Raw genomic sequence first — 12,269 nt, forward strand, 5'->3', positions numbered from 1 at the left:
AGTCCCAAGATCTCACTAAAAAATGGGATTGTTGCACTGAAGGCAAGAGCCTACGTTTAGCGTTAACCAGAGTCCAGGTAATCTTCATGAGCTAACGGCACAGTGTAAAGTACACCCAGGTTTTCTGGGAAATCTGGCAACATGAATTGAACTTGCAATTGCTACAGCCATCTCATTCTAAATAGATAATGGAAGAACTGCACAAAGGTGGGCAAGACAGTACATTATAACACTGCTTGTGATCATGAAAAAGTAGAAATTTAAGTATCTATCCAGAGAGGACTGGTTAAACTCATAATGTTACATTTAGTCAATGAATTAGTTTCTAGGAATTGCTGATGCACATACTCACAGGAATTATTGCATATACTACTATTCAGGGACACACACGCATACACACACAGTATAAAGCACTTAAGCAGGCACTAAATGGGCTTCCCTTGTGGCTCAGCTGGTAAAGAATCCACCTGCAATGTGGGAGACCTGGGTTCAATCCCTGGGTTGGGAAGATCCCTGGGAGAATGGAAAGGCTACTCGCTCTAGGATTCTGGCACTATATACAGTACTTACTTATGTGCCAGATATTCTTCTAGGCCCTTAGGATATGGCAGTGAAAAATTCAAACTTAAAATTTACTGCAAGAGAAAAATAATGAAAGAAAAAATATAGTATATAAGGTGATAAGTACAATGAGGTGGATAATGAAAGATTTTAAAGAGATCCAACTATTTTCCTGATGAATAGAGTATAGGTTATAAGATGTGAGAAAAAGAGGGGTCAAGAATGACTCTAAGGTATTCGGCCTTAATCATAAAAGATGAAGATTTCATTAACTGAGATGGGGAAAAAACTAGGTAGAACAGACGTATGGGGAAATATCAGGAGTATAGTTACAGACATCTAAGTTTGGAACGTCAATTAATATCCCAGGGGAGACAATAAACAGGCTGGAGAATAACCACGTCTGTAGTGGAGGGCAGAGGTCTGGGCCAAAGGCAAAACTAGTGAGTTGCCTGCATGAAGTCATAATTTCATACACATATAAGCAGAGAGCTGGAAAGGTATGTCCCAAGACTTGATGGTGCTTGCCTATGGGTGATTTAGTTTTAATGAATTTCAAATCTTTCTTTACACATTTATATATCAAATATGAATTTCTATAATGAATGCATGTAATCTGTATCAATATCAAAAAAAGAAAAGTAAAAACAGGAAACTACAGGTAGTTTGTCTTACATTAGAATCTTTTTTTGTGGGTGGGTTCTCTAGAGACCTATCTGATATCCCAGTATTTGTTTCAGCTCCTTGACAGCTATCTTGAACCTCAGTTTCTTCATAAAATTAGGAAGGTGAACCAGACCAGTAGATCATCAAACTAAGTTTATATCAGAGTCAAACAGGAGGCTTAAAAAAAAACAGATACCAGATTCCAGCTAAACCTATCAATAATCTATATTTTAACATGAGAACATATGGAAGTAAATGGAAACCAGTAAATATTCATTTAACCTAAGAATATATTCTTTACCTTTGGGATTGTTAAAAGTGCAGTTTAGAAATAATCCTTACAGTTTAACTTTTAAACTGAAGTATTAAACAGAATCCCAAATATTAAGTATTCGTTCTAAATAAATTAAGTGTTCCATAATCAGATGATATAAACTGGTTTTTTTTTTTGCTCATTGTTTATAAAATGATATATTTGAATACGTGTGTTATGTATTTATATGTAAAGAAATTAAAGGGATTCATACCAAAACACCGCTTTTCTCTTTGTTATTTAAAGTGGCTCCAGGAGGAAAATAGGCAGTCGTACTTGTTGTAATATCCAAACTTTTACAAAGGTTATCCTGGGTGGCACAGTCCACCCACCCCACATTAACAAGACCATCCTAAAATGAAAAGAAAAAAATAATACTGTAAGTTGAAAAAAAAAGTTAAAAAGGATTTATAGTTCACAAAAATACAACTGCACTACCATAAAAATTAAACTTTTAAAAAGAACACAAAAAACGAGGCAGATTTGAATAACATGATTAATAAATTTGATCAAATAGATATAAAAATTACACCTCACATAGGAAACATTTTAAAGCATACATAGAACACTAACAATCTTTGTAAAACAAACAAAATCTTGGCAAATGCCCAACCCACAAGGACAGTGTTAATAGTGTTAAAGTTTCAACACACAGACTGTACTCCCTGGCCATAATGATGAGAGCTAAGTAAGTAAAATAACAAAACAACAAAAAATTAAGGTTTGGAAATGACAAAAACACTAACTCTCTGGTTAAAGAGGAACTCATAATTAAATTACGGAATATTTAGGAGTGAATAAAAGCACTACGTGTTAAAATATATTGAACACAGCCAATCAGAAAGACGCTTATAACTGTGAATATATTGATCAGAAAACAAGGAAGATTACAAACAAGGGAGTTAAATGTTCAAGAAACCAGCAAAGAAAATACCTGGAATCAGTTTTTAAATGTGTTTCTTAACATGGTGATACAGTTTTGCAAAATAATTGATGCTTACCAACATACCACTTAACCTGAGACGTGTCTGTGAGGTCAAACAATCTGAGGGGGGGAAAAGAAACTTATGAGGAACTTTCAGCTAATAAGTATGAAATCTATACTTTCATTTGCTGCAAACCATGATGTTGATCCTAAGGCAATTAATTAGGCTGTGCTGGTAAATACTGACACCTTTATGTACTAGGTAGACACAGGGGTCAATGTCTCATTCTCCCTCCTGACCTTTTCTCCCTCTCTTTCCTTTCCCTCCCTTTCCTCCCTCTCCTCTTCTCTCCCCTTAGTTTCTCAGGATTTCTAGGCAAGGAAGAAAGAAGGCACTCCCTCTCAAGCACCTCCTTAAGATCTTACTCTAAAATAGCTCCTCCTATCAACAGCCCCCTTGAACCAAGGGATCTCATAATTTGGGGTAATAAAATGTAATGGACCTATCTGATTAACATATACAGCAAATTCTTAAAATACAGTACACTCTTAAATAGCTTCTTCACTCTTTCTTCACCCTTATGGCAGAAAGCAAAGAGGAACTGAAGAGCCTTCTTGATAAAAGTGAAAGAGGAGAGTGAAAAAGCTGGCTTAAAACTCAACATTCAGAAAACTAAGATCATGGCATCCAATCCCATCACTTCATGGCAAACAGATGGGGAAACAACTGCAACAGTGAGAGACTTTATTTTTTGGCTCCAAAATCACTGCAGATGGTGACTGCAGCCACAAAATTAAAAGACGCTTGCTCCTTGGAAGAAAAGCTATCACCAACCTAGACAGTATATTAAAAAGCAGAGACATTACTTTGCCAACAAAGGTCCGTCTAGTCAAAGCTATGGTTTTTCCAATAGTCATTAATAGATGTGAGAGTTGGACTATAAAGAAAGCTGAGTGCTGAAGAATTGATGCTTTTGAACTGTGGTGTTGGAGAAGACTCTTGAGAGTCCCTTGGACTCCAAGGAGATCCAACCAGTCCATCCCAAAGGAGATCAGTCCTGGGTGTTGTTTGGAAGGACTGATGTTGAAGCTGAAACTCCAGTACTTTGGCCACCGAAGAGTTGACTCATTAGAAAAGACTCTGATGCTGGGAGGGATTGAGGGCAGGAGGAGAAGGGGACGACAGAGGATGAGATGGTTGGATGGCATCACTGACTCGATGGACATGAGTTTGAGTGAACTCCAGGAGTTGGTGATGGACAGGGAGGCCTGGCGTGCTATGGTTCATGGGGTTGCAAAGAGCTGGACACGACTGAGCAACTGAACTGAACTGAACTAATCTTTGCTGAATATAGGTGCAAAAACCCTCAACAAAAGACTAGCAAACTGAATCCAACAATACTGAAAAAACATCATATATCATGATCAAGTTGGATTCATTTCAGGGTCACAAGAATGTTTTCACATATGCAAATCAATCAATATTATATTAACAAAAAAGACAAAAACCACATGATCATCTCAATAGATGCAGAAAAATCATTTCACAAAATTCAACGGCCATTCATGATAAAAACTTTCATAAAAGTGGGTGTACAGGGAACATATTACAACATAACAAAGGTCATTTACCACAAAGCCACAGGCAAAAACATAATACTCAACAGTGAAAAACTGAAAGCCTTCCCTCTAAATTTGGGAACAAGATGAGGATGCCCACTCTCATTGCTTCTATTCAAGTACTGGAGGTCCTAGCCACAGCTACCAGACTAGGAATTGTTCAGAGCAATCCTAAAGAAAAATAAAGCAGGAGGCATCATTCTACCAAACTTCAGACAATGCTACAAAGCTACAGTAATCAAGACTGTGGTATTGGCACAAAAACAGATATATGGATCAATGGGACAAAATAGAGAGCTCAGAAATAAACTCAAACAACTATGGTCAATTAACTTTCAACAAAGGAGGCAAGAATATACAATGGGGAAAAGATGATCTCTTCAGCAAGTGGTGTTGGAAATGCTGGAGAGCCACAGGTAAATCAATGAAGCTGGAACACAGCCTGTCACCATATACGGAAATAAACTCAAAATGGCTTCAAGACTTAAATAGAAGATGTAACACCATAAAACTCCTAGAAGAAATCACAGGCAAAACATTTTCTGACATAAATCATACCAATGTTTTCTTAGGTCAGTCTCCCAAGACAATAAGAATAAAAACAAAAGTAAACAAATAGGACCTAATCAAACTTAGAAGCTTTTGCACAGCAAAAGAAACTACAAACAAAACAAAAAGACAACCTACAGAGTGGGAGAAAATATCCCCAAACAGCGCAGCCAACCAGGGCTTAATTTCCAAAATGTACAAATAGTTCATAAAATCCAACAGGAAAAGTCAACCTAATCAAGAAATGACCAGAAGACGTAAAATAGACATTTCTTCAAAGAAGAAATACCGATGGCCAATAGACACCTGAGAAGATGCTCCAAAAAAAAAAAAAAAAAGAAGATGCTCAATATTGTTAACTATTAGAGAAACGGAAATGATAACTACAGTGAGGTAGCACTTCCAGTCAGAATGACCGTCTACAAATAGCAAATACTGGAAAGGGTGTGGATTAAAGGGAACCTCTGACATTACTGGTGGAGCGTCAGTTGGTACTGCCATTATGGAGAACATTATGGAGCCTCCTCAGAAAACGAGATCTAGTATTACCATACGATCCAGTAATCCCATCCCTAGGCATATATCCAGACAAAACTCCAATCCCAAAAGATACATGCAGCCCTATGTTCAGAGCAGCACTAGTCACAATAGCCAAGAAATGGAATCAACCGAAACGCCCATGAGCAGATGAACGGATAAAGATGCACATATACACAATGGAATACCATTCAGCCATAAAAAAGGGCGACATAATGCCACGTGCAGTGACATGGATGCAATCAGATCGTCACCCCAAGTGAAGTCAGTCAGAAGAAAGAGGAAGACAGCATACAGTACGGCTTTTACGTGAAATCTAAGATATGACACAAATGAGCCTATCTGTGAAACGGGATCACGGATGTAGAGAGCATACTCGTGGTCGCCAAGGAGGAGAGGGTTTGGAGGAGGGACAGAGGAGGAGGCTGGGGTTCCACAGAATGAACCAACAGCAAGGTGCTACTGTACAGCACACAGAACTATATTCAGTATCCTATGATAAACCATAATGGAAAGGAATAGAAAAAAAGAATGCATACACACGTATAACTCAGTCACTTAATTACAGCAGTAGTTAACACAACAGTGTAAAACAACTATACTTCAATTAAGAAAAAGCTTTAAAGACCTAAATATAAGACATGACATCATAAAACTCCTAGAAGAAAACACAGGCAAACATTCTCAGACATAAACTGTAGCAATATTTTCTTAGATCAGTCTCCCAGGGCAAATACAATAAAAAAGCAGAAGTAAAGAACTGGGACCTAACCAAACTTACAAGCTTGGTTTTATAAGTATGCACAGCAAAGAAGTCATCAATAAAATGAAAAGACAACTTAAGAAACAGGAGGAAATATCTGCAAATGATGTGACCGAAAGGGGTTAATAACTAAAATAGTAAATAGCTCACATGACAGAAATAATGAGAAAACAAACAACCCAATCAAAGAATGGGCAGGGACTTCCCTGACTGTCTAGTGATTAAGAATCCACACTTAGAATGCAGGGGTCACGAGTTCGATCCCTGGTTGAGGAACTAAGATCCCACATGTTGTGTCATGTAGCCAAAAAAAAGAAAAAAAGGCGTAAGACCTGAACAGACATTTCTCCAAAGAAGACATATACAGATAGCCAACAAGCCACATGAAAAGATGCTCAACATGGCTACTTATTACAGAAATGCAAATCAAAACCACAATGAGGTATCATCTGACACCAGTAAGTATGGCTATTATCAAAAAGTCTACAAATAAATGCTGGAAAGTGTGGAGAAAAGGAACCCCACCAGACTGTTGGTGGGAATATAAACTGGTACAGCCACAATGGAAAATAGTGTGGCAGTTCCTCAAAAACACACAGAATAGATCTACTGTATGATCCAGCAATTCCACTCCTGGGTATATCCAGGAGCAAAAAACACTCTTAATTTGAAAAGATACATGCACCTGTGTGTTCAAGCAGAGCTATTTACCATAGCCAAGACACGGAAATAACCCAAGCGTCCATCAACAGACAACCAGCTTAAGAAGATGTGGTACGGATACAAGGAGTAGTACTTGGCCATAAAAAGAATGAAATGTTGCCATCTGCAGAAACATGAATGGACCTAGAGAATATTATACTTTGTGAAGTCAGACAAATATATGATATTTATATGTGAAATCTAAAAAATAATACAAATCAATCTATACACAAAACAGAACCAAACTTAGACATAGAAAACAAACTAACGGTCACCAGAAGGGAGAGAGATGAGGGAAGGGACAACTTAGGAATGTGGGATTAACAGATACAAACTACTATACATAAAGTTGATACAAAGGATGTACTGTATAGTACAGGGAACTTTACCCAGTATCTTGTAATAACCTATAATGGAAGATATCCCACAAAAAATCAAACTGAATGCTGTATACCTGAAATCAACACAATACTGTAAATATATACTTCAACTTAAAAAAGCAATTAATAATTTTATAGCCTTATGTGTAAAATAATAAAAAGATAAATATTCATTAAATAAAAATTATATTAAAAAGTATAAACTGTACTTTGAAAATAGACAATAATCAATTATAGTAGCATACTTAAGATTTTCAACTAGTCTAAGAGTATATACTTCTAGTTATAAGACTAGTAGCTTCTGGGGACCTAATATACAGCATATAGTGATTATATCTAATAATACTGTATTAAATCCCTGAAACTTGTTCAAAGAGCAGATCCTAAATGTCCTCATGACAAGACGGAAGTGGTAATTATGTGACAGGATAGAGGTGTTAGCTAATATTATGGTGGTCATCATCTTCTAACATATAAGTGTTTCAGATCAACAAATTGTACATCTTAAAATTACACAATGTTCTATGTCAATTACATCTCAATAAAGCTATGGGGGAAAAAAGGCTGTCACCTAAAAATCAAATGTCATGGTCTCTCCATCATAACAAAATAACAAATAATATTACCGCTTCCTTCGGAACAAAAAGTGATCAGCCAGCCAATACCAGCAGCAAATGCAGTTTGTATGGAGTTAACAAAATTTCCTTAAGAGAAAAATAAAGAAAATTTCTGATCACTTACTACTCCACAATGGAAACCATTTTCTAAATGGGATTTCCCATCTAATCTCACCCATTTCCAATCTACTCTTGAGTAGTTTTCAGGATTCCTAAAAATCCTCTTGAGCATGTCAAATTCCTACCCTTTTTTTTTTCCAATCATATAAAATCTAAATTCATTATTAAGAAAGAAACTCCAATTGGCAAGTTAGGCCCCTTGTGATCTGAGCTTTGTCTACCCATTCAGTTGGTCATTCCTTCCCCAAACCACTCTACTTTTTACCCATCTTTTGTCAGATTCATGAAATATTGCCAGCTTCCAAATACAGTGACCTTTTAACAATTCCTCTTCACTTTCAAGACAGATTGGATCTGATTTCATTCAGGAAGAATTTCCTAACCCTTCCTCCTTTCCCCACCTGAATTCTTTCATATCCTTTATGCTTCCCTAAGCTTACCTCTATCATAATAGTCACTATTCTGTATTTTAATGGTTAATAATGGGGTCCCGAAGGCAAAGATTATACAGTTTATGGCTGCAGCCCTTGTACCTAACAGCTTTGGAGACATAACTGGATTCATTGAATGATATGAGCATCCCTTTAGAAGTAAATACGATTTCATGGGTAGTACAGAGTAATAACATTAACTCCTCTAAAGCCACTTGATGAATTAAATGCCTGAGATTAGAAGAGTTCTTAAACTTCAAAATTAAATTGAATAGGCATAAATTTACACTTGATATAGTATACTTACGAAAGCAATAAAACACTTGTTTCACTAAATATTCAGCTGCACTTTCAAAGTTGCCTTTTCACCTAGCCCCATCTCATATTCATATCCTACATCAAACTTGTTTTCGTTTCTGTATAAATTAAATTTATGAAAGGCCTATTATCTAGCAGAGCTCAGAACAAATGACATAATTCCTTTCTAAGAAGCATGGAAAAGATAATATGATCAGAACATAAATATTACTACTGAAAAATCTGAAATACCAATTCAAAGTATCCTTGAAAATTAAGCAAATTGTGAAGACAAAATTACCTGTCCATAATTCTGTCACTGTGCTTCTAACATGCTGCATGGCGAAATTCATTAAACTTTCCTTTGATCTGTCGCCATGGTATTTCACTGCAGCCTACATTTTCATTTATAAAAAGAGAAACATCTTTTACTTTTTAAGACTCAAACAAATACCCTGATTCTCCATTATTCTGAATAAGTAAGATATGTCTTTCAATGGTAAAGTGTTTTTCTAAATGACATGCTAAGAATCTTGATTGCACAGATTCCCTATCAGATATTTGGACAGCATTATTTATAATTGTTTTAGTTTCAGATTTATCACTTAACACTGGGGAAAGAAAGGGAAATTAGAACTTTATATTCAATGAGAGAAAACACCTGTTAAATACTTTGTAAATTATAAAGTACAACATGCATATCGGTTATCATTATATTCCTTAAGATGGAAACTGAAATTGGCAAACATTTCATTTTGTTAGAGTAATGGCATCTAAAAGTATTCATAGTATAATCAAAAGTGTTTATTATGACTAGAGCATAGTTAGATAGCACCTAATATAAGAAAAACCAAAAGATTCTACAAATTCACATATTGTGTTTTCTCTAGTATTTCTTTTGTTATAATGTTCCATCAAATAAAAAACAGAAATGTCAATTTTATCTTACCATTCCAGACCTAAAAATGAAAAGGCTGGGATAACTGTTGACTCCTTTCATTCGGCAAAGCATTCTATCATCGCCACAGTTAACTGCTCCAATTCGAAGCAATCCATCTACTTCTTTTGCAAAGTCTCTCCACTATGAGGGGAAAAAAAGTAGTTCTCTGATAAAATAATTTACGTTTCCTTGAACATTCTTCAAACTATACTTCCTTAAAGGAGAATGTATTCATGAAATAAAACCATAAACGTGAAAAAATATGATAGCTATTTCTGATTGTTAAATCCTAACATATTTTTAAAAACACTCAAATAATAGATACACTGTAAAATAGTAAAACTTTAATAATCAGGACGTAAAAAATACTTACTGTGGGAGCTAAATCATGGCAATGTGAACACCCTGGGGAGTAAAAGTTCACAAACCACAGTTCTCCAGAATTAACAGCAGCATCTAAAAATACATAAACCAAACAACTTATGATTATTTACTAAAGGTTTGAACATGTTTTAGTTCAAAATTTTCCTTGAGATCAAAATGAAAAAAATAGTCATATATCTTTCATATTGCCTTTATCATTTTCTATACATTCTTTTTCTATTAGAAGAAAACATACTACTTCAACTGTCAAACAATACCTTTAAACAAAAAGCAACAAAAAACCTCTTCCAAGCTCTACTTCAATAAGATGCAGTCTTGAACTGCATGACCTATGTCACCAAGAAGCTGTAAAGATAAAGGGAGCGACATAGGGAAACAACAGTCAAACCGCACGTGAGCGGCTGTGTGGATGACAGAAACGGAGAATCGACCACAGAGCCTGGGGTGTAAGGCTCTTCTGCTATCTGCAGCACCGGTTAAGCACACAGTCAAATTCTGACAGCTACTCCAATTACCAAAGACTGTGGTAAGGGACCTACATGACAGTAAGGACCGTGGAGATTAACCTTTGCTCTTAACAGGGGCTTCCCTTGTGACTCAGCTGATAAAGAATCAGCCTGCAATGCAGACCTGGGTTCAATCCCTGGGTTGGGAAGATCCCCTGGAGAAGTGAAAGGCTACCCACTCCAGTATTCTGGCCTGGAGAATTCCATGGACTGTATAGTCCATGGGGTTGTCCATGGGGTTGCAAAGAGTCAGATATGACTCAGCAACCTTCACTCTCACTTTTTGCTCTTAATAGGACATTTTCCTTGGAAAACTGCGTTATCTGAAGTATTAGATCAAGGTTTTTAACAATTCAAAACATGAATACATATTTCCTAAAATAATAGACCAAACACTACATAATATCTACCCCACAATTACATTACACGTTATAATCTAACCTATAAAGGACCTGATACAAACAAAATCCATTCATTTAAAAATTTTATGATTGTAAGGATGTGCTCTAACATTCAAGACAAAAAGTTTAAGACAATTTGCTTTTGGATAAAGAGTTTCTATATAATTCCACACTAAAATCAGGAATTTTAAAAGATAATTCGAAAAGTCATAATAAATTATACTAAGACATCAAAACATGCACACTATTTGAAATACATATAACTGATTCAGTTTAATTAGTAATGAGTGCAGTAATGTTCACCTACATTTCAATGCCAAGACACATGGATCTGTGGAAAAATTACAGGCAAAGTGTGTACATTAGGATTTTATTGGCTGTTCTTTGGCAAAGTGTAGAAAGTCTGATGAATAGACCACTCTATCTAGGTTGTCAAAATAACTGCCATGCTGCCTTGGACCACCAACTGGTAGGAACGGAGGTAAAATCGTACATCTTCTCAGCCCCACTCTTCTGGGATCTCTATAATGCGAGTGTTAGTATGGACGATGACGTCCCAGAGGTTTCTTACACTGTCCTCATTTCTATTCTGTGTTCATTTTCCTGTTCAGTTTCAGTGATTTCCACTGTCTTCCTCTGAATCATATAATCTGTTAACTTCTTCCAGTGTGTTTTTTACTTATTGCATTCCTTACCTCTGTTTAGTTGCTCTTTTTCTAACTCTTTATTCAAAAACTTCTAACTTCTCACTCTGTTCATTCAATCTTCTAAGTTCTTTGAACATCTCTAAAGTGATGAAAAGGAAAACCTACAGCTAAGAGTACCCAGCAAGGCTGTCATTAAGATTTGAAGGACAGACTGAAAAAAGAAAAGACCCCAACTACAAACATGAAAATTATGGAAGGAAAAAATCTCAAGGTTAAAGCCAAACATACAATAAAGGCAGTACATCTGTCATGTATAAAGCTAGTAGGAAGGTTAAAGGACAAAACAGAAAAATCATCTCTATCCACAGTAAGTAATTAAGAAACATACAGAAATACATAGAATATGATGTTAGAATCTGTGAATGTGGTGGTGGGGGGAGTAAAATGCAGGGCTGTTATGGTGAGTTTGAACCTATGAGATCAGAAACTTAGTATAATCCTACACACATATACAGACTGCTATGCAGTGTGAGGAGTATCCTCAGTAACTATACAGTTTCTGTGTGTGGTGACATATTGCAATTAGACTTACTGTAGCGATCATTTTTGAAATGCATAGAAATGACAAATCTCTGTGCTGTGTAACAGGAGCTAATATAGTGTTGTAGGGCATTACACCTCAAAAACAACCTCATAGAAAGAGAGATCAGATTTGTGGTTAGCAGAGGCAGAGGTGGGGGAAAGGGGTAACTGGATGAAGGTGGGCAAAAGAAACAAACTTTTAGTTACAAGACAAATAACTACTTGGGATATAATGTACAACATTATAATCAACAATGCTGTATATTATATATAAAAGTTGTTAAAAGAAAATCCTGAGACTTCTCATTACAAGAAAATTGTTTTTCAC

The 12,269-nt window shown here is 36.0% G+C and overlaps 1 protein-coding gene across 3 annotated transcripts in view; it reads right to left on the reverse strand.

Moving 5' to 3' along the window:
- DNAJC10 (DnaJ heat shock protein family (Hsp40) member C10) overlaps window positions 1-12,269 on the reverse strand; it is a 48,152-nt gene that overhangs the window by 25,860 nt on the left and 10,023 nt on the right. For all 3 annotated transcript variants that reach the window (XM_052661206.1, XM_052661195.1, XM_052661203.1), the window contains exons 6-11: window positions 9,795-9,877; window positions 9,431-9,562; window positions 8,783-8,876; window positions 7,643-7,720; window positions 2,542-2,585; window positions 1,755-1,892 (exon numbers count right to left, since the gene is read on the reverse strand). In XM_052661206.1, coding sequence (XP_052517166.1) covers window positions 1,755-1,892; window positions 2,542-2,585; window positions 7,643-7,720; window positions 8,783-8,876; window positions 9,431-9,562; window positions 9,795-9,877 — 569 coding nt within the window. The remainder of the gene's footprint in view (window positions 1-1,754; window positions 1,893-2,541; window positions 2,586-7,642; window positions 7,721-8,782; window positions 8,877-9,430; window positions 9,563-9,794; window positions 9,878-12,269) is intronic.

The sequence above is a fragment of the Budorcas taxicolor genome, chromosome 2 (assembly GCF_023091745.1).
Source record: "Budorcas taxicolor isolate Tak-1 chromosome 2, Takin1.1, whole genome shotgun sequence".
Lineage (NCBI taxonomy): Eukaryota > Metazoa > Chordata > Mammalia > Artiodactyla > Bovidae > Budorcas > Budorcas taxicolor.